The sequence below is a fragment of the Eschrichtius robustus genome, chromosome 7 (genome assembly GCF_028021215.1).
Source record: "Eschrichtius robustus isolate mEscRob2 chromosome 7, mEscRob2.pri, whole genome shotgun sequence".
Lineage (NCBI taxonomy): Eukaryota > Metazoa > Chordata > Mammalia > Artiodactyla > Eschrichtiidae > Eschrichtius > Eschrichtius robustus.
This window is the reverse complement of record NC_090830.1, coordinates 109,655,789-109,679,714: the sequence shown is the minus strand read 5'-3', so window position 1 is coordinate 109,679,714 and position 23,926 is coordinate 109,655,789. Positions and strand designations below refer to the sequence as shown.

General features: G+C 37.5%; 1 protein-coding gene across 3 annotated transcripts in view; it reads left to right on the top strand.

Annotated features, from left to right (window-relative positions):
• Positions 1–23,926, top strand: part of HPSE2 (heparanase 2 (inactive)) — a 626,583-nt gene that overhangs the window by 393,011 nt on the left and 209,646 nt on the right. For all 3 annotated transcript variants that reach the window (XM_068549005.1, XM_068549004.1, XM_068549003.1), the window contains one exon: positions 3,951–3,998. In XM_068549005.1, coding sequence (XP_068405106.1) covers positions 3,951–3,998 — 48 coding nt within the window. The remainder of the gene's footprint in view (positions 1–3,950; positions 3,999–23,926) is intronic.

Sequence of the window (23,926 nt, the reverse complement as noted above, 5' to 3'; positions counted from 1 at the left end):
TTTCATATTTAATTATAGATATTATAGATTTTCTTTGCGGGTGGGGGAGGGGTGTGGGGAGAAAACATTAGCATTACTTTAAATGTTCCTAACTCTAGTTTTCCCATTCTTTTTATAATGTAACTTTTGATAATGGAAGGTTATTTAAAGACTTATCAACCTGTAGCAGAACAAACTATTCAATGCATATGAGGATCTCCAGATTATAATATCATACATAACAAGTTTCCAGCTTCTAAGACACCAAATTAGATGTGTTCTTAATTGCCTGTCCAGAGCCTTTTAGCCAGGCAGGGCATTGATGATTATTTTTTCCTCCTAATTTTCTTGTGAATGTGTAACTGTTATCATCAATGACTATTTACTTCAAGTTCTTTGAGGCATTTTCAGAAGGATTGGAGTACATTCACCAACACCAGCATTAAAGTCTATTCCTGGATTGCCCATCTTAGGCAATGGCATTACCACAGTTAAAACTTTGGGGTTCTCTCTTACACCGCTTCCTCACTTAAACTCACCTGCCGAGTCCTCTTGAGTGCTCCAACAGTGTTTTTTTCAACTGTGTCTTTTTTCGTTCCCACATTTCAAAGCCTCCCATCACTCTGCGGTCATCTCCCTCCAGCTTGTCCACACCATACTACCTTTCACCTTTACCATAGCCAGAGTGATCTTCCTAAAACTCAAGTCTGATCCTGACACACCCTCACTTGCTTAAGCACAGGATAAATCCAACATGCAGGAGGAGCTAGCTGTATTTTACAATATTGTGTTGGGTGCTAATCATACAAAGATAAATAAGACCTCGACTTGTACCGAGATGTTAAGGAATAAAGGCCAGATGTGTTAGCATCACAGGCTAGCAACTAGTTATCTGACCAGGCTGACTTCCTACCACTCCCTTACCTGTCCCCTGATATCCAGATATCCTGGACTCCTGAGAAAACACTCACCTTGACTCTATCGTGCTTTGCTCAAGCTGCTCTATGCCTGGCTTGCTCTTCATGGCAAAATCCTACCCTTCTTTCAATGCCAGATTCAACCTCTTGTGAGATGTGAAGCTTTACTCAATGCTTATCCCTCTTCTAACACCACAGAAGGTAGAGCTAGCTACTCCCTTGACTGCTCTCCCACAGCAGTTAGTTTGTACCGGTAATGCAACACAAAGAGACTAATTTGTCTCAGTGTCTGTCTTCTTGGTTTTACTGTGATTGTCTTATAGCAGAGGCCCTGAGTCAGTCACCTTTCGACACCTGCTCCAGCACCTAGTCTTACAAATAATAATGAAATGCTCAAGTCTGTGAGAGGAAGCCACAAGCAAAGAAGGTGCTGAGGCCTTTTATTCTTTTTCTAAAAAATAGGGTAGTGTTTTCTCAAGGCAAAAATTCAACTTATTTTTTGCATCTTAATAATTCTTGGTCTCAGTGAAAACAGCTTGAAGGCAACATAGGGTTTGGAATCAGAAAACCTGAATTTAGTCTGCACTACTCTATGAATCTGAACAAGTCACATAACCTCTATGAGACTTACCAACCTCCACTATAAATTAGAAATATCTGCCTACCAGGGCTGTTTTGAGAGTTATGTGAAATTATATACATAAGAAGCTGAAAAAAATTTTTAATGAGAAAGCACTCTAAATGTCAGTGTAATTTTTATTATGGTTATTTTTATATGTAAATGGAGGCAGTTTTACTTTTCAGAGATTTTAGAAATAATTTTGGAGGAGTAAACCCATGTAAATATATTTTAATATATATATATATTTTAATGACACTTGTATCTAAGTTTGCCTAGGTTTTCTAATTTTTAAAATATCCTGGGGAGGGGGTACAAAATTTCATTTCCCCCTCTTAATTTTTGGGTTATCCTACTTCTAAGATTACCATCAGGTTTCCACAGCTTAGAGTGCTTATGTGGCAGGTATAGTATTTTGGATCCTAATCTGTTTTCCTTCTCCCTGGACTTTTCCATTTTTCTCCTGTATATTCAAGCAGATAGCTGGTTGTGTGCTTATTGACTCAGGGGTGGCACATGACAGGATGGAGAAGAGAATGCACAGCTTTTCCAGCTTTTGAATTTTAAAGGAAGAATCCTGGGCATAGGGCTAGAAATGGTGAGGAGAGTGGAGCTACCCTCCCAGAGTCAAGAGATTTTTCTGGGCTGGAGAAAGGAGAGGAGAAGAGAAAGAGAAGTCCGTGCGCTCCAAAAGCAGAGGGTTCCTATGTCCTGCTTCCTAAGAAGTACTGCTAGGAGGGGTGACATGATCCCATAAAAATGAGCTGGTTAGGGTGTCTGGAAATACTACTTCTCTAGCCAGTAGGGAAGTTAGTAACCTGTATAATGTGGTTAATAATATCCACCTCACCAAGCAAAGCAATTTTGAGAATTATTTGAAGGAAATACATGTGAATACCTGGTACTAAATAGGTATTCAGTAAATGTTATATTCCCTCCAATCCCCATTTATGTTTTGGTCCTGCTCAGCAAACCACTTTCATTCCTCAGTCAACCCTATGCTCCATTTCCCACGTTCTTGCTCCTGGACTGCTGAGTGGTACTAGACAAAAAGAGGCAAAACCATACAGGCAAGAGTCAAGCTGCCTCCCCCTCCTTTTCTTTCCCCTTCCCCTCTCCCTCCCCCTTCTCCTTCCCCTCTCCCTCCCCCTTCTCCTTCCCCTCCTCATTGTCTCCCTACTCTCCATCCTCTTCATCTTCTTTTATGAACATCACTCTGCTACTAAACAGTAGTCCTGGTATCCCTTCTCCTTCTCTCACCCAGTCCCGCAGAGACTCACTCCTCTTCCACCATCAGGGCAAAACAGAGCCTCTGTCTGGGCAGCGCAAGCACGCCCTTTGCCCATGTGTCCTCCTGGCAAGGTTAGGCTGGAGTAGGGCAGGGGTAGGGCATTCTTGACAAAATACCGTCCTTCTCCCTTCTCAGTGGACAAATTCTTTGTTTATGAAGTACTGATGGAAGATCGTTTCTGTCTGAGGAGAAGTTCCCTTCCAGGGTCTCAGGAAAGAGAATTGAAAGTAAGATCTGAAAGAACTGAGATGTTCCTTTTGATTTCCTGTGTCTGAGTGGTAACTCTCTCAAATAGTAACACGAGCCATGACAGCACATGTCCTCAGAACATGTGGATGGCTAAAAGGAGGCAGGTAGATAATTGAGTTATTCACAGACTTGCAGTTTATGATACCCTATGGAATCTGTGTGGCCTTGGATGCTTTCTCCTGTCACTATGTTTCTGGTGGAACCCCAAGGGGCACAGGAGGGTGGCAAATTGCTAGCAAGACTTTGCTGAGTGCTTTGCAGGGAAACAAGTCTGGTTTCCGTTTTGAGCTGAGCATCCTGGTCGAGACACTCAGTCCTCTATTTAGCTGCTCCAGAAATGGTTAAATTTCTCTATGTGGTGCTCAGGTTTCTACACTTAGACAGGTGTGGCAGCCCATCACTAGGGCATATTTGTTAGTGCTTCATACTTATATAAATAAATTGGGTTTTCCCATGCTCTCTATAGAAGGAGAGGCCTGAGGTTTTTCAAAGGCATATGTTGTGTTGTCATCCTTGGAAAATGTTATCGTTTGTCTCCTAGTAGATCTCAGAATCCTTAGAGAATGGGAAATGTGACAGATAAGTTTTGATCACAAGGAAGGTGATGTGGGAGCCATCAGGCATGGGATTGGAAAGACAGACGTAGGCATAATGCTGTCTTGGGGTCTTGATTTCCAGATGATAAAGGATGTGTGGAGAGCTGAAAGTGTGATTACTTTCACCTTCTGTACCTTTTAACTTCCAATACCTATGGATAGACCATGGCTGTGGGCCCTCTCAGAAAGCATAGTTGCCCAAGGATTGGCCCGATCTCTGTCTCAGCTTATTTTATTTTAACCCTGGGGATATGGTTTACTTTAAGTTGCAATATCTTTGTTCTTTCTGTTTCCTACAGATTCATGAAAGTGGCAGGAAACACAGTGGATGCAGTTACCTGGCAACAGTAGGTATTCACCATTTTTGCTCTTACTTATTATCAGATGCTGTGAAATGAAAGATAAGTAGTTGTCATGAAGTTATAACTGAAATTTAATAAATTGTCTTTCGTGCTCCAAGAAAAAAGTTAAAACTAACTCCAAAATTAGTTGTTGGCAATCAATAACTTTAATCATAATGAAAAATATTTTATTCTGCATTTATACTCTTAGTTTCTATAAACAACAAGTTCCAAATATTTCCAGAAATTCTTATCCTCCTTCAGTTTGTCATTGTGAGTCATGGATTGAGTGGGTCTGAGGATCTTGTCATTCCCTTGCTTAAAACCCCTCAGTGTCTTCCCTTTGCATGTAGACCACAAGCCAGACTCTCTACTCTGGCCTATAAGGCTCTTTGTGTTTGGCGTCCGCTCTCGTCTGATGCCCCCCTGCCCTTACTCATTCGGTCCCAACACACTGGTGAGGACTTTCAGTTTGTAGAGGGTTCACATGCATGTCTGCCTCAAGAACTTTGTATGCGTCATTCCCTCTGCCTGGAATGCTGTTATCTTCATATTTTGTGTAGCTTACTCCTTCTCATCTCTTAAGATTCAGCTTACATGTCACCTCCTTCAAGAGGCCTTCCCTGATGATCCTATCTAAAGTAGACCCCCTATTTAATTCTCTTTCTTAGCTCGTTTTTCCATAGCACTTACCATAACTTACAATTACTATTTATTATACTTGTTTTTGTAATTTGTGTGTTTTCTCTTTTACCAGAATAGCACTTATTCAGTTCAACAAGTGCTTATTTAGGCAACTGTTAATTGGGCATTTACTGGGGGGGGAAATAATGACAATGATAATAATAACAATGTGGCAGGAACCTTTATGTGTCTTACCATATCTGATCCTCAGAACAACCAAATGAGGTCAGGACTGTTTTTATCTATATTTTTCTACAACTTAGAGGAAGGTGTATAAAATCCAAAGATTACACAGAAAGTGGCAGATTTTGGACTTGAAGTTGGGTCTGTCTCACTCCATGGGCTTCTCTTAACTGTTACTGCTTTGGTAACAAGACAATGATCCTATACTGGAAATATTACATTCTACTGGTGGAATTCAAATCCTCTTCAGTGTCCTCACCAAAAGCTATCTGGATAATGTGGCATAAAGACAAAAGACCAGAGAATTTATAGTGTTTATAAAGAGAAGTAATGAGATCAGTGTACAAAAATTAGTGGGTAAGAATGTAAGCATTGCTCAATTATCATGGCTGACAGGGAGGGATCAGAGAAAGTGTTTTTCCCCTACTCAAGTACTCTCCATAGTACAAATGCAGTGAAGTGAGCACAGTATTTTTTTTTATAAAGGAGAAATACATTTTTGTAAATACAGTTTGTTTATTAGCTATTTAAAAAAATATTGGCCATCTCTCAAGATAAATATCATGTGTTTGTAACTACTCTAAAAATACGCCCACAGCAGGCATGGGGTTGTGTTTCTTTTGGCTGCAGGATCAGCACTCATTTGGGGACAACAAGTAGCACCTGGGCGCTAGCACTTATTCCTTACAGCCTTAATGTTCAGGCCAGACTTGGAATAGTCATGGAACAATTCCAAGAAATCTTGGCCAGGAGGACTCAGCGAAAATTAAAGCCAAATGCCATGTTTCTCTAACCCTGAGAAATGCTGAGGTGAAAATTTCTTAATAATGTAAAGGAAATCAAGAATCACTGTCAGGAAAAAAAAAGGAGACTAGAATTTGTCGGTATACATCTAGCCAAAAGAATCAATTCAATACTAGGATATTGAGCTTGGAGCTTGAACAGCCAGAACTCTGAGTCTGAAGTCATAAATAAATAAATCTATATAGTTAGACTATTTTGATTTGGACTTTCATGCTCTTGGATTTTCAGGACCAAGATACACGACTTGAGGATTGGTCCTGCCCACCAACCCATGCAGAAAACCCAGAAAGAGTTAGTGAGATGAAGTTCCAATTATAGGAATGGTGGAATAGCTTGTATCAGATATCAGTGATAAATCTGGACAATAATTAAATACACACACACACACACACACACACACACACAAGAGTGATCAAAAGGCAGCAAAAGCTAGAGGAAGTTATTCAATTCCTGAAAGAAGTGAATGGCACTGGTGAGATCTGTGGTTACTTAAGAATCCATACAGTATGAGGTGGCTTTAAACTCAAAAGAAATACATGGTCATATTGATTTGAGGTGTCAGAAAAAAAAGTCAGAAGGTGGAAATCTCAGAAAGATGGAGCTATGGGGCAAAACACCAAATATGCATATAAACTTCCTTTTAAATCTTTGCCTGATTCCTGAACTGTGCATATTTAAGGGAGACTTCAAGGAGCCTGGCAGAAAACAACAGCTGGAAGCCTGAAAAATTTGAACAGAAATTTCAGCTGCTGTCTGTCACATGAGGGACAGAGATTGGAATTTGAATCTCACAAATTGAGGGGCTTGATAAACACCCTGTGCTTTCCAGTGAAAACTAAAAGACATGCCTCAGGAGTAAAGTCTGTGTCCCAGGACTAAGGATTTACCTTAAGTCTAATGTGTAACCACAACAGACTCACCCTAATGAAGTCTGAACTGCAGCTGCCACAAGAACAAGATGACCAGACGTTCATCCAACTGCCTGCTAGATCCCAAACCAATACTCCTCTGCTTCTACAACATATCAACCACACTTTCCAGTATACAATTTAAAAATTACTAGACATGCAAAGAAACAGAAAAATGTGGCCTATGGCCAAGAGAATGATCTATAACTTGAAACCCTGAGATGACCCAGATAATAGGATTAGCTGACAAGGATTTAAAAGAAGCTATTGCACATATATTCAAATAGTTAAGGGAAAATGTCCATATTGAGTGAATACATAGGGAAATATCAGCAGTGACATGGAAACTATATATATATATACATATATATACATATATGTATATATATATATATATATAAAACAGAACCAAATGAAATTATTAAAGAAAAAATAGAAAACTGAAATGATGGGAATTCCCTGGTGGTCCAGTGGTTAGGACTCCATGCTTCCAATGCAAGGGGCACAGGTTCGATCTCTGGTTGGGGAACTAAGATCCCACAAGCCATGTGGTGCGACCAAAATAAATAACTAAATAAATAACTGAAATGAAAGACTCACTGGATGGGCTTACTAAGAGATTGGAAAGTACAGAAGAAAGGGTTAGTGAACTTGCATACAGATCATTTGAAATTATACAATTAAAGAACAGAGAAAAAATATTGGGAAGAAAATTGTCAAAGTTTCAGCAACCTCATTGCCAATATTAAGTAACATCTGTGCAATTAGAATCCAGAGGACAGGAGAGAGAGAATGAGGCAGAAAACTTTTTTTAAGAAACCAAAGCTGGGGACTTCCCTGGTGGTCCAATGGCTAAGGCTCTGCACTCCCAATGCAGGGGACCCAGGTTCGATTACTGGTTGGGGAACTAGATCCCGCATGCATGCCACAACAAAGAGTTTGCATGCTGCAACTAAGAGTCTGCATGCCACAACTAAGATGTCCATATGCTGCAGCTAAGGAGACCACATGCTGCAACTAAAGATCCCGCATGCCACAACTAAGACCTGGCACAGCCAAAATTAATTAATTAATTAATTAATACATTAATAAATAAATATTTTTTTAAAAAAAGAAACCAAAGCTGAACTTCTCTCAAATTTGGTGAAAAACATTAACTTATTGAACCAAGAAGCTAGGCAAGCCCTAAGAAGGATAAATACAAGGAAAATCATACCTGGACATAATATTTAAACTGTTGAGAACAAAAGGATGGAGAAAAATCTTCAAAGCATTCAGATACAAACGACACTTTACATAGAGAGCAAAGACACAAATGATGGCTAACTTGACATCAGAAAAAATGGAGAACAGAAGACAATGGAACTGCATCTTTAAAGTGCTAAAGAAGAAAAAGTCAAACCAGAATTCTCTGTCTAGAAAAATATTCTTTTAAAATGAAAGAGAAATAAAGGTGTTTTTGGTAAGTGAAAGCCGGCAGACCTGTGCTACAAGAAATACTAAAGGAAGTTCTTCAGACAGAAGTAACATCAGAAGGAAAGTTGGATCTCAGAAAGTAATGAAATGCTTTGGAAAGTGTAAATTTATAGATAAATATATTTTTTCTCTTAATTTCTTTTAAAAAACCTGACTCTAATACAAAAATATAACATTGTATTATGGGGTTTATAACATATAGAGTTGTAAAAATATATGGCAATAATACCACAAAGGATGATGAAGGGAAGAGGCTGTAAATGGAGTTATACTGATCCAAGTTTTTTTAATGTGAAGTAATACAATATTTACTCTAAGAAGACTGTGAAATTGTATTCCTAGAATTAAGGTTGCAGATAGAACTAAGGTTGCTGACCTAAAGTAGGGAGGTTATCCTGGATTATCCAGATGGACCCAACGTAACCATTAGAGTGGAAGAGGGAGTCAGAAAAGAGGAGGCATGGGAAGATTTAACAACAGAAGAGGAAGTCAGAGTGATGTGATGTGAGAAGGATTTGACCCACTATTGTTGGATTTGAAGGTGGAAGAAGGGGGTCATGAGTGAAGGAATAAGGGCAGCCTCTAGAAGCTGGAAACTTCAAGGACATGGATTCCTCTCTAGCACTTCCAGAAGGAATACAGCCCTCCTAATACTTTGATTTTAACCCAGTGAGATCCATGTTAATTTCTAACATACAGAACTATAAGATAATAAATTTGAATTGTTTTAAGCCACTGTTTGTGATAATTTTTTAGAGCAGCAATAGAAAACTATAGAAACAATACATAATAACAGAGATTCGAAATACCCAAAGAAAACATACCCAAAGAAAAAACTAAAAGAACAAAAGGTGGAAAAATAGATAAATCTACTTTCGTAGTTGGAGATTTAAAAGTGTCTCTTTCAGTAATTAATAGGACAACTAGATTAAAAACAGAAAGGATATAGAAGATTTGAATAACACTATCAATCAGCTTGACCTAATTGACAGTTGTAGGCTGAGTGAACATACATTCTTTTCCAGTGCCCATGGAACATTCATCAAGATAGATCATATATGCTCAGCTATAAAACAAGTCTCAATAAATTTGAAATGATTGAAATCATACAGAATTTTTAATTGAAATATAGTTGATTTGCAATATTGTGTTAGTTTCAGGTGTACAGCAAAGTGATTCAGTTATATATATATATATATATTTTTTCAGATTATTTTCCATTACAGGTTACTACAAGATGTTGAATATAGTTCCCTGTGCTATACAGTAAATCTTTGTTGCTTATCTATTTTATATACAGTGGTGTATATCTGTTAATCCCATACTTCTAATTTATCCCTCCCCCTTTCCCCTTTGGTAACCATAAGTTTGTTTCCTATGTCTGTGAGACTGTTTCTGTTTTGTAAATAAATTCATTTGTATTATTTTTTAGATTACACATATAAGTGATAGCATATAATATTTGTCTTTGTCTGGCTTACTTTACTCAGTATGATAATCTCTAGGTCCACCCATGTTGCTGCAAATGACAATATTTCATTCTTTTTATGGGTGAGTAATAGTCCATTGTGTATCTATATATATACCACATCTGCTTTATCATTCATCTGTTGATGGACATTTAGGTTGCTTCCATGTCTTGGCTATTGTAAATAGTTGCTGCTATGAACATTGGGGTGCATGTGTCTTTTCAAATTAGAGTGTTCGTCTTTTCTGGATATATGCCCAGGAGTGGGACTGCTGGGTCATATGGTAGCTCTATTCTTAGTGTTTTAAGGAACTTCCATACTGTTTTCCATAGTGGTTGCACCAATTTACATTCCCACCAACAGTGTAGGAGGGTTCCCTTTTCTCCACACCCTCTCCAGCATTTATTGTTTATAGACTTTTTGATGATGGCCATTCTGACCGGTGTGAGGTAATACCTCATTGTAGTTTTAATTTGCATTTCTCTAATAATTAGCGATGTTGAGCATCTTTTCATGTGTCTGTTTTGATGACAAAGAAATTAAGTTAGATATCAGTAAGAAAAATATCTATAAAATACCTAAATATTTTGAAATTAAGTAACACACTTTGAAATAATCTATGGATCAAAGAAGAAATCATGAGGGAAAGTAAGAAATATTTTGAAATGAGTATGATGATATATTTTATCAAAATTTGTGGAATTCAGCAAAAACAGAGCTTAGAGGGAAATCTATATTCTAATATGCTTATATTAGAAAAGAAGAAACATTGGTATCAATGACCTTAGTTTCTATCTTAAGAAACTAGAAAAAGAACAAACTAAACTCAAACCAAGTAAAATAAAGAAAATTACAAAGGTAAAAGCAGAAAGCAATAAAACATAGAATAGACAAGCAGTAAAGAAAATTTACAAAGCCGGAAGTATTTCTTTGAATAGGTGAACAAATTTGAAAACTTAGAGAGAGAGATTGAGAGATAGAGGGAGAGAGAGAAAGAGAGAATGGGAAAGAAAAAACAGAAATTGCCAGTATCAGGAATAAGAAAGAGATTCTCACTATAGATCACATAGATATTAAAAGTATAATAAGGGAACATTATGAACAACTTTATGCCAACAAATTTGACAATTGAAATGGACAAATTCCTTGAAAATATAACATCAAAATGACACATTAAAAATTCTTGATATCATTATAGTATATCTGGTTCATTTTGGAATATCTGGCAATTTCTTATATAAATAAAATATACCTATCCTATGACAGAGCAATTCCCTCACGAGGTATTTACCCAAAGGAAATAAAAACATGCCACACAAACACTTTTATAAGAATGTTCATAGCAGTTTTATTAATGATAGGTAAAAACTAGAAACAGCCCAGGTGTCCATCAGCAAGAGAATGGATTAAACAAATCGTTGTATAGTCGTATAAAGGAATGATACTCAGCAAGATCAAAAAACAAAGTAATGATACACTTCACAACATAAATGAACCTCAAAATCGTTATGCTAAGTGGAAAAAAAGCCTTATATAAAACAGCATATTTGTGTTTTTCCAATTATATGAAGTTCTGGAATAGATTGTGAACATTAGAAAATTGCCTCTGTAGGTGTAGGGGGTAGAGACATGGATCGAGAGCGAAAGGCACAAGAGGGAATTTTCTGGGGTAATTGTAATGTTCTACACTTTGATAAGGATTTGGGTTACACAGGATTATGTATGCTTTTGGCAAAAGTCATCAAATGATACATTTAAGTTTTGTGCAGATCATTATATGTAAAATTTACTTAAGAAAAAGAACCATAACAGATATTAGAGAACTCTATTAAAGAACTCTAGTTAATAGTATGATTGATGAAGTGTTTAGGATGAAGTATACTAAAGTCTGCAACTTATTTGAAATGCCTCAAAACATAAAATGGATCAATGGATGGATAGAGGGATAGATAGATTGATAAATGTGTGATGAAGCAAATGTAGCAAAATGTTAATGGTAGAACCTAGGTGGTGGATATATTTTTTTCACTATACAATTCTTTCCATCTGCTTCTGTTTGAAATTTTTCATAATAAGATACAGGAAAAAAGCCTAAATTGTTACACCTAAATATATTATATAATATTAAATAATATATTGTTGTGAAAATAGTTATGAAAAATAAATAAGAAAATGCTTTTAAGTGAATCAAATAAAATATAAAATATACAATTCATACCTCAATAATATAAAAATGCACAGAAACTCAAAGAAAAGTCACTAATAGGTTAATAGTATTAACCTTTAGATGTAAGGAGTATAGGCATGTTTTTATGGGCATCTTTACTTTTCTGTAGTTTCCAATTTTTCTGTAATAAGGATGTATTTATTGCATCCTTATTACATCCTTATTTTTGTTTATAATAGAAATCATCAATACCCAGCTCCACCCTTCCCAACTCCAATTCCCCCTCCCCAGAAGCAATCATCACAATATTAGCCACTTCTTATATTTGTTTCCATATTTCTAAATAACAATCTGATGGTATTTTAAATATTTTTCCAATTTAAATATTATCTATTAATTTCCTACTATGGAAGATAAGAATTTAGCTCTCATACCTCCCTAACTCATCACACACTGAAACATACTTACAGTTCCCCATCCTCCAATATTTTATATCTTAAGTATTGGTTAGATCAGAATTCAGTGCTCATATTTTTATTCCTATGTAAATATGACTCGCAGAAGAGAATGGGTTGCAATGATTCCATTTTCTTTCTTCCACAGCTTTTTGTTTTCCCTGCAGTTAATAACTTTTTCATTTGCTTAATTCCTTATTAGTCTTTCCCTAAGTCATGCCTAAATTCTGTACCAGAGGAGTAGATCTCTCTCTTTGTGCAAACACTCCAGGTAGCCATCAGTTTCATCTTGTCCTTGGAGATGTTCTCCTGGAGCAGTCTCTCCTCTGGTCCCATCTGGACTAATTGAGCTCCGTGCTTCCTGCACAGCTCTTGTCCCTGGGATCTCCCTTCGCCATCATCCTGGGGATTCCTTTTGGCTCTCTTATTTGTTGGATCCATGCCTTTTTATGAAGTTTACTCCCTCATTTTGGTGGAACATTTTTTTTCCAAGAATTTCCTGAGAAAAGATAAATGAGAGGTAAACTTGTTGAGACCTTGTATTAGAATTTGATTTATATTTTGGATGCATACAGATTTCCCTTGGATTTTGATGCTTTGGCGCCATTTTATTCTAGCTTTTCTTGTAACTATTGAGAAATCTGATCCTTTTAAATTTCCATTCCTTTTATTTGCCCTGTTTTTTCTCTGTTGGTACTTTTAAAATCTTCTTTTTGTCCTCAGTGATCCTTTGTGTGACTCTCTTTTTATTCTGTTTACTAGGTATGTGGTGGACCCTCTCAAGCTGAAACTCATACCCTTCAGTTTAGGGAAATTTTTCTGAATTTTTTTCTTTGATGATTTTCTTCTCCTTCTTTTGTGTGCTCTCTCTCTCTCTGGAACTTCCATTAGTCAGATATCAGAACTCCTCAAACAGTAGTCTAATTTTTATATATTTTTCTCTCCCTTGTTTTTTCTTCTGTTTTCTGCTAAATCTCCTTAATCATCTAAGTTTTCTGTTGAAATTTTCATTTCTGTTATCATATTTCTAATTTCCAAAAACTATTTTTCAAAGCTTCCTTTTTATGGCTTCTTTTCTTGTTTCTGGATGCAATATCATTTTTCTCTCTGAAGATATCAATTTTAGTTGTGTTTGTTTATTTTGTTTCTTTTCTTATTTTCTCTTCCCTCCCTCTTTCTCTCCCTCCTTTTTCCTTCCTCCCTCTTCCTTCCTCCCTTCCTTTCCTTTCCTTTCTTTCTTCTCCAATACTTTTCTTATGATTTCTTCATTAAGCTTTTTTCCCTCTATGTTCTTCCCTCCTCCCCCCATTTCTTTCTTTCTTTCTTTTCTTTTGTCTTTCATATTAAAGATTTTCCTCAAATGTCAAATGATCCTTAGATCTCTATTCCTATTTAAGAGAGGGGCATGAAAAACTGATTGGATGTTTTTTTCCTCATGGACATTTCTTCTCAACTAGTTGAGGGTCTATGTAGGGTGATCTGCCTGGGTTATTACATTAGGGGATTCCTAACTGTCCATACTGTTGGTCTTTTCTTATGTGCAGTTTAGTTTTTCCAGAGAAGAATTCTCTCTTCTGCCAACTTGAAAGTATAAATCTGCTAGCATCCTCATATCTAAGAAAGGAGCTGGATATCTCATTGTTTAGTATGTAGCCTTTCACTTAATCCTGTTGTTTTCAGTGTGGTTGCCCCCACCTCAACTATGTTTGGTGGCCCTGACTCTAGCTCAACCTCCAATGCTCTGCTCTCTTGGAAATAGGACAGTTTCTCAACTATGTAGGGTACTGGATCATATTTATAGATACCTACTGTATTAGAATTAAAACAGAAATTTTAAAAACGTTTATTTTAAAATAATAAATTCATTACATTTTACCACAAATAATGTATTTTTATAAAATAACTATATTTTCCAAAAAAAGGTTAGTGAGAAGAGTGGCATTATTTTATATTCTTGAAAATCTCTTTAACACCTAGCATAATTGAAGATATGTGGATTCTTATATCTTCTATGTTTTGTGGCAACATATTGTTTTGGTTTAAAAATATGAAGACGATTTGCTCTCACGGAGATATGTAGCTTAAGAAGGGAGGAGTATTTAAATAGTCTTTTTCAGTTTATTGTGGCTATTCTTCTCAGATACTACACCAAAATTCAACAAGTGATAGCTTCCTAAAGGTTAGTTGCAATATGGACTATGAAGCCATATCTATGAACTTTTCATACTCTGATGCATTAAATTTTTTGGTTTTGCATTTTGAATGTATCTTTTACCCATGCATGATTTTAACATCATGCATTGATCATTTGGAAAATATTGTTTTATTGAGTTGTGAGTTATGCAGATCTTCCAAATGTTGATACATTTTATTATGAAACATCAAAAAAGCACATTTATTAATATCACCCCTGACCTAATCAGAAAAAGTCTTTAAGTTTTGGGAAGCTGACAACCTCATGGTGGCAGATACAAATATTCTAAAATTCTAATTTTCACTTAACAGTTCAAAATTTATAATCAGCAACAAGTTCTATCAGTTGTTATCCTTGAAGTGACAGGCTTATTTTGTTCATTTTTGAGAAAAATGTCTTCCAAATACCCAAGTCTGAATAACCATAATTTGTCTGTCGGTCATTCTTTCAAGTAAAAGTTTTGCTCATGAAAAAAATGACCAATTCAGTTTGCAACTCAAACAATCATGTAAGTGTTTATTCTCGAGACAACCATCATCGTACTTTGCTGTGGAAGTGACGTCTTTTATGTATATTTCTCATTTAGTCATGTAGAATATTTTTAAAATGTGTACTCAGGGGTTAAAATTTAATAAAATTTATAATTTTTATTACTTTATCAAGGGAATTATTAAGTAAAACTGACATTTTTGTTTTATTGCAAGTATGTGACATGACCACCAGCACAGTTTGACGTTCCTGCCTTATTTGTGTTACGCTCTTTTGCCCACTGTTGCTTTGGTACCATCAGTCCAAATGTCAAATAGTTTTTCCAAAACAAACCATGAGAGTCAAATAAATTATTTAACACTTTATGTATTTCATCACCATTTGTATTTAGTGCCAAGCATTTGTGTTTAGTACCAATACACCAAGTGTATTTTACTGCTATTCACATAAAAGATCTTTATCAGTGGTTAGTTGGTGTTTATGTTGGATGGATACAAAAAAAAGCTATGTCTGTCGATTTATCAAGATATTAATATCCTGAGATATTAACTTTGTCTTCATGTTTGCAGCTAAATCTTTAACAAGTTAATGTATTTTTGGGAAATGGTCCTGGGGTGATTTCTTTTAGTAACTTTTACTGACTTTTCATCCAGCAGACATTCAGCAATGTCAACTGTAGAAGCCTCTATCGTTCTTTTAGCTACCTTGTGTACCTTTCTAGCCAATACAGTATGATAAGCTACTCTATAAGATGCTTTTCTAAATTTAAACTTATTTTGAATTTAGAAAAGCCTTAAATTTTAAATTTAGAAAAGCCTTCAGAATAGTTTTCTAGATTTTAAATTTAGAAAAGCCTTCAGAATAGTTTTAAAATGTTACTTGCAAAATAAGGCAACAAAATGTTCTTACTTTCATATAGGCATAAGAAAATCATTAGAATTTCACAATAACTTATTGGATGATTTTAAGGTTATACAGATCATAGTAGGTATAATAAAAATAGCTTGTAAGAACACAGTAGAAGTACTGAGAACAAACTGAGTTAACCTTTGAAAACATACATATTTATACCCCAAAAAATCATACCTTAGAAAAGTCTAGAAAACAAGAATATACAAGCATACATTCCATTAGTTGTCAGAGCAATGACATTGTCACATGTTGTATAGACACTGGGAAACCCAACTGTACACTTGTGAGAAAATGAGAGTGAAAATGGCAAATAATTGTCATAGTATTATTATGAAAATAGCTTGGATCTTACGGACTCCTGAAAGGGTCTTGGGTATCCCAGGAGTCCCTGGACCACACTCTAATAACCACTGATATAGAGTGAGGGTAGGGATCTGAGGGTCTAGTTGTTTCTCAGTTATCTTGTTTCAGCCCCCTTTCTCCCCCATTCACAAAGGTACCTGGCGCTTCCAGCTCCTGAGACTTTCTGGGGTTCCACAGCAAGAAGCAAACTCCTTTTAGGTTTCCCTAAAAGGATTCATGGGTGTAGAATTCAGCCTCCTCTGGTCAGCTAAGGCAGTTATCACTCTTCTATTTTCTAATATCAACATTTTTATTGTGGTGTTTTCCTATCCTATTCTCTTAGACCTTCTGGGTTAATGCCTTTTTTCTTTTTTCTTTTCTCTTTTTTTTTTTTTTTTTTTTGTCCCATTACCATTGTTTTAGTGGGGTTTGGGGAGCGAGCTTAGTAAATGCCTGTTTTTTAACCACCATATTTAACCTGAAATCCTGCTGTCTGCTCTTTTGTTCTTCTAGGATTATTTTTAATAAGACAAAATTTAAAAATTAATTTTAAAATATGAAATTAATGTTCATATTTATCAATTTAGGCAAACCCAGGTGTTCTCAATGCCTGGGCCTCACCAGAGACAAACAGAAAAAAAAAACTATAGCTGTGTAGCCCAGACATCAGTATTTTGAAGAAGTTCATTATGTGATTCTGACATTTAGTGAGGATTGAGAACTACTGCCCTGGAGCCTTCTGACTGAGCATCAATAGCCCCTTGGCACTTAAACTCCAGAAAGCACACTGAGCATACAGCTTCTAGACCACCACCAGCAGCGACAGCATCACCTGGGAGCTTGTGAGAAACGCACATTCTCAAGTCCCATTCCAGACCCACTGAATCAGGACCCAGCAATCTGTGGTCTGACACTCCCTCCAGGTGATTCTGATGTGCTCTACACTTGAGAACCACAGCCATAGAAGATGACTGCCTTTTTTCTAAGAATACATTCATCACTGAATTTTTTGGCATAAAACTTTTTTCAGTAGCTTCTCTTCTGACATGTCAATGGGAGAAAAGATGTAGGAAAAATTGCCCTGGGAATTAGCTTGGCACAGTGGTTAAGAATCTGCCTGCCAATGCAGGGGACATGGGTCCGATCCCTGGCCAGGGAAGATCTCACATGCCGCGGAGCAACTAAGCCCGTGAGCCGCAACTACTGAGCCTGCGTGACACAACTACTGAAGCCTGCGCACCTAGAGCCCGTGCTCCGCAACAAGAGAAGCCACCACAATGAGAAGCCCGTGCACCGCAATGAAGAGTAGCTCCCACTCGCCACAACTAGAGAAAGTCCTTGCACAGCAGTGAAGACCCAATGCACACAAAAAATTAAAAAAAAAAAAAGAGAGATTTCCTACCCCTTGTAGTCAGAGTCAGAGCTTCAAGTCATCTAATTTTCAGTAAGTTTTTCTCTTATATAAAAGTCAGCGCTTTTCTCTCTTTGGTCTTAGTCTGCACTTATATACCTCATTCCTCACTTCTGCTGTTGCAGAAAAACAAAATATGGTATGTATACTACAGCTGTAGGCTTAAATAGATCAATTTTAAGAGATCAATTTTATAATTTAGATTTTTAGCTATATTTAAAAGCATAAAAATTAACATTTTTAAGAAGTCATTGTAAGGGCAACTATGGGTTTGCCCACAATATAATTAAATGTGAGCAAAATGACTCTGAGAATAGCATCTATTGGAAATTCATGAATGTTTCCAGGGGTGACCAGTCATTAGAATGACTTGTTAAGCAAAAATTCTGCTTAAAAGAAAAAGCCGAAGGAATCCGTCACATAGATAATCAGTTTTATAGAAAAGAGTGCTGACGAAATGTGGACTTTATTTGGAAAAAAAAACTTAATGTGATTCACAAGAGTGCTAAAACTTATTTAAAACACTATTTTGGAAGGGAAGAACCTATAGAGCTGCACCTTATGGTTTGGTAGAAAGAACAAGGGCTTTGAAGTCAAACAGGCCTGGACAGAATCCCTCTGACCCTCAGTAGGTTTGTGGCCTTGGGAAGAAAGTAAATCTTTCAGAGCTCAGTTTTCACATCTATAAAGTAGGGTTAGTGCCTACTTCACAAAACTATTGTTAAAACTAAATGAGGTAATGCATGAAAAGCACTTTGTACAGTACACACAATATATTGAGCCCTCACAAAATGTGAGTTCCCTTTTTCCTTCCCTTTCTGTCTTTCTGTGATCCCTCCCAATCTCTTTGTTTGAGTGTCTTGCTATGGAATATACAGATGTTTAGCACATATTTTATTACTGAGCATTTTTATAGTACCGTGTAGATGCTTCAGGTCTTTTGCTTATGGTCTTTTCAGCCAAAGGAAGAAACCAGGTGGTTCTGTGGGGTCACCCTGTTATGTTTTATATTCATTCAAGAGATATTTATTGAGCACCTATTATATTAGGCACTGTGCTAGATGTTAAAGATAGACTAGGGAGAAAAAAGAGACAAGAGCCATCCCTGTGGGGAGCTTAGCGGGCTTCTGATTAGCAAAGAGTTTATCCCTATAGTGATCACTTCTATAAGTCATGCCTACTCTTCATCTGGAAGAGAAGGTAGAAAGGGAAAGGTACTCCTGGTGGAAGAAATAAGGCTGACAATAGGAAGACGATCTCTGTGGGCCCCAGAGAGAGCTATGCCTAGACAAATATCTGCTGCAGATGATTTTAAAAGGAAAGGATAAGGAGGGAAGGGAGCCACAAATGACATGGAGCTTGGCTACAAAAGAATTAGAGAAAAAGAAAGAGAGAAAAAAAGAACTTTCTAAAAGACAGTTGAAGAATCAAAGTGCTCTTTATTTTAGGAAGACGAAGATTGGGAATTCCCCAGCAGTCCAGTGGTTAGGACTCCGTGCTTTCACTGCTGGTCTGGGGTTCAATCCCTGCCCGGGGATCCCACAAGATGTGCAGCGCGACTGAGAAAAAAAAAAGTGAAGATTATACACACACATCTATAAGAGTGTATTTTATTTCATTGAGCACCTTCTGGTGTCAAGCTCTGTGCTAATAAGTTTGTTACAGAAGTGATTCAGAGCATGGGTTTGCTGTCTAACAGAGTTCAGGTCCTTAGCGCCTACTGTCTGTGTGACCTTGGGCAAGTTGCTCAGCACCTCGTTGAGCCTCAATGCCTTCTTTTGGAAAGTAGGCACAATAATACCTGTGACCCAGGGGGTAGGCACCTTATCATTGGCCCAAGGGGTGTGCTTATAGCTTTCTGCTCAGCCTAATTCTGAAGGCTGCGTAGTCTCCATTAGTGGCTCCCTGTTACCTCAGTCACTACCAGGAAAGCTGTCTCAAGTGTCTACTGTTTATTTGGGCAATAGAGAGTGGGCTACACCCTTCCCATTTCAGAGCATACACATATACAGAAAACCCCAAAGAAGGCTAGATCTGGCATTATCTCCAGGTTCCCTAGGGGGTTTCCTCTGCCTAAGGAGGGAGAGTTTGAGAAATGATGATCTAGGGCCTTGCACATAGCTAACAACATCTGCCATTCATTAAAGCTACCTAAGCATGATATACATTATATCAAGGGTATCTGCTACATGTATGGATGTTAAATGGGCTGCATTTAGGGACTTACTAGGCTTGAAATTCTAAGATCACCCCCTCTATCTTTGTGCCAGGTCCCAATTGTCCTTGTCTCAGTCACCCTGAAGCTCACCCTGGAGAGGTGCTGGTTGGTTCTAACTATCCATCCTGTAGCTGCATGGGAAATCAAAGGGTCTGGGTACCAGCTTAGACTTAGAAATTCCTGACCCTCACTTTCTTTACTCTTCTGTTAAGCAAGTGTTGCACTAGTCTGGAGTCAGACTGCTGGTTTTGAATTCTGGCTCTAATGCTTACTTGTCTTGTACAAGTCATTTAACTGCACTGTCTCAGGTTTTGCATCTGTGAAATAAGTACTCATTCAAAAACAATTTACTTTCTGCCAAGCACTGTTTCAGGTTCTTGGGATAGATCAGTAAACAGAACAGACAAAAATCCCTGCCATTATGGAGCTTAGATTCTGGCAGGGAAGTGGGGGTTGGTGGGAAGGAGATGGGTAGGTAGAAAGACAATAAACAATAAGTATAACAAGCAAATTATATAGTATGTTAAAAGGTCAAAAGTTGGAATAGGGGCTTCCCTGGTGGCACAGTGGTTAAGAATCCGCATGCCAATGCAGGGGACATGGGTTCGAGCCCTGGTCCGGGAAGATCCCACATGCCGCGGAGCAACTAAGCCCGTGCACCACAACTACTGAGCCTGCGCTCTAGAGCCCACGAGCCACAACTACTGAGCCCACGTGCCACAACTTCTGAAGCCCGTGCACCTAGAGCCAGAGCTCCGCAACAAGAGAAGCCACCGCAATGAGAAGCCCACACACCACAATAAAGAGTAGCCCCCACTCGCTGCAACTAAAGTCCATGTGCAGCAACGAAGACCCAGCACAACCAAAAATAAATAAATAAAATAAATACATTTATTTTAAAAAAGAGTTGGAATAAAGGAAGTACTATAGGGAGGAGGCAGACTGCAGTATTAAATAGAGTGATCTTTGAGAAGGTGAGCTTTGAGTAAAGATGTAAAAGAGTTGAGGGAATTAGCAAAGCTGATACCCTGAGGAAGTGTGTTCCAGGCAAAGGAGGAGCTAGATCAAAGGCTCCAAGATGGGAGTGGGTCTTAGGTGTCATATTCATTCCCACCACATAGGGTTATTGTGAGGATAAATGAAATGATGCATGTAAAGCCTTTAGCTTAGTACTTACAATCACGAGTGTAAGTTGAGTGTAAGTGTAAGTTTGGTTGTGATTATTATTTATCATTTTTATGGAAGTCACATTTCTAAATATTCAATATGTTGTAAAATCTTTCAGAATGATCCACATAGCACATGAATGGAATGGTGCCTCTTTGCAATTGCTGTTTTCCTCCCTACATATTCTTGACTTCTATACGTATTACTTTGAGATAAAAAATATATTTATTGTCTCTGAATAATTTCCTTCCTTGGCAAGAGTCATGAAAAAGGTGTAAACTGTGTTATATTAAAATTTTTTTGAAGCTAAATGGGAGCTGTGACCACTGTTTCCATGTATTCACTTGCTTTATTAGTCTCTCAGTGGTTACTGTCTGAAAGGTTGCTATGGTCAAAAGCACAACCATTTACTAGGGAGGACTTTCCAATATTCCCAGCCAATCTAACCATTTTTTCTTTCCGTGTCTCTTTTCTTTTTAGAAGAAAAGAATGGGAGATTTTATGTTATTAGAATTCTAGTTTGGCTGTCTCAAACTGCACATCCTCAGAGGAATCAGTGCTCTGTTTACATAGTGTTTTATGTAATATATTGTGTGGGGTAAGGATGATGAAAGTAAAAGGGAAGAGCACTAACTGAACGCCTTCCATCTGCCAGATATCGTTGTAGCTGCTTTTTTTTTTTTTTTTTTACACACACACACACTGTATTTTATTTTTACAAGAGATAAATAGACTGACACCAAGCATTGTACATGGATGACCACAACAAAAGCAACAATGATTGCAATTACCAAACATGAAACACACTCATACTATGTCACAATATTGACATTCAGTCCAGTAATCCTCCACTGTAACAGCTCCTTTACTTTGCAGTGAAAATTGATTTGTATATTCTTTGCCTCTGAGTCCTTGTGGGATTTTTTTTTTTTTAATTCAGACAGAAAGTCACATAAATTATACTCATCCTCATCAGTTCACTCAGTCCCATGTAATTAATTTTTTTTTTCATCTTGATCTTTTGTTAGCACTTTTATGAGTTCATCAGTTTTTCATTAGAGTTCTTTATATAAAATTAAATCCTTGAAAAACCTGACTACTTTGCTATTCAAACTGTGGTCCAGACCAGCAGCATCAGCACTGTCTGGGAGTTGCTAGAAATGCAGACTCTTGGGCCTCACCCCAGACCAGTTATTGAGTCAGAATCTGCATTCTAATAAGAACCCCAGGTGTTTCACATGCACATTAAAGTCTGAGAAGCACTGCCCTGACAAGATAAATATCACTAGCACCATCTTTCTCAGATGAGAAGAGTAAGCTTCAGAGAGAGCAGGTACCTTGTCTAAGTACCACAAGTAAATGGTAATCCAGGATTTAACTGAGGTCTGTTTGCAGACTCCAAACTCTTTCCACTACATTATTTCCCTCACGAGTTCTTTTTAATAGGTATTTTTCATAGCCTATGTTATAGAGGAAAAAATATGTTAGCTTCTATTTGAGCCTACTTTGAAAGCATTTGCCCAGACAGTCTGAGTGTAAACAACTGGTCCAAAGAAGCAGGCCTAGAAGATGATAACGGAGTTTGTGTGTGGCTGTGGGTAGATGAGTCACATGCCCCCTGGCTCTTCAGAGGTTACCTGCCTTTTTGTTGAATTAGGGAACCCACGTGTAATTGTTGGCAGGATTCTCCCCAACTCCTATTCTGACGAGCAGAGACAAGAGCAAATGGAGAAAGGCAGACCATGGCCTGAGGAGATGAACAATCTGGTGTACGAGTCAGGGTATGTCTTATTTTATGAGCAAGGAGGTATTTATATGGTTTGCCTTGAGTGAATCGCCTCTGATGTTGGGAAAACAGACCGGGAACAGCTGGACCACACTTTGGATCAGTTGCCACAACAACGTGATACATTTGTCTCTGGTGTCATTTGATCCCTTTGAGTGCTGTTATTACCTCAGTGTGGATGTTTGACTTTCAGGCTTACTTTGTGCAGTGAGTACGTCTGTTTGATTGTGTTCCTCAGATTACATGGAGTGTTGATTATATTCATTTGGGAGTTTGGATTCTAGGATTGCAGAACATGGCAACCTCATAGGTGACTGGATCTGAGGATCTCATAGAACCACTGTTATATTTACCACCATCAGAACTCTGATTTCCAGGGGTAAACCATACCTGATGGCATCTGAGAAAATTATACAAATATCCAAATTTCAATTTCTGGTAATATATTCCACTTTCTCCTCTCAGATGATCTTTGTGAGCAACACTCTGCAAACTTGATCTCAGCACAAAAGTTATGGTTATTACCATTATTTAGTATTTACCTTTTTCTTGGAAAAATTAAGCAAGACAGTCACCATTTGGAGGTTTGCAAAGTAAAATTGAATGCACTTGTGTGATTTCAATAGCTGCTTAAATCTTTCCTCCTAAGAAGTTTAGAAATGACTGGTCTCTTGATAGATTGAAAGTGAGCCCAGCTACTGTCACCAAGAAAGGGCTGAGCACTCTGCTTGAATCATTTACCCTGACAGACATTTGTTCTCCTTAAGAAAATTGGCTGTTTTCTCCTTTCTGATAATAAATGATCCAAGCTCCCAAATTTATGGCAGCTGAAACTGAAGGTCCTGATAAACTTATATTACCAGGCAGGTGCCCACCATCACAACATTCTCTGAAAGTCATAGTTAGGCTTCTATCTAAGGAACAAAATCTCCTCAGAGTTCAAGAAAGCAAAGAGAAAAAAAACATTACGTTGTTAGAAGCTAGGGAGGATGGTTTTGAGCATGTGCAGGATGTAATTTCATTATTGTCTAGATTTACATGGCTGTTTCTGGAATCAGGGAGTTTCCTAAACAGAATATATTGTTGTTAGATGGCAGCGTAACTGTGGTTTCCTGCTGGTATTTTAGTGCGGAGGTGGATAGCTGTTTCCTATATTTCCCCCCAACCCCGGCCCCCCTTTTTTCTCTCTTCCACTTCATTTCGTGTAAGTAAAAGGAAACAAAGTTAAGAGTAACAAAGGAAGCAGCACCGACAAATGCTTCTGTTAAA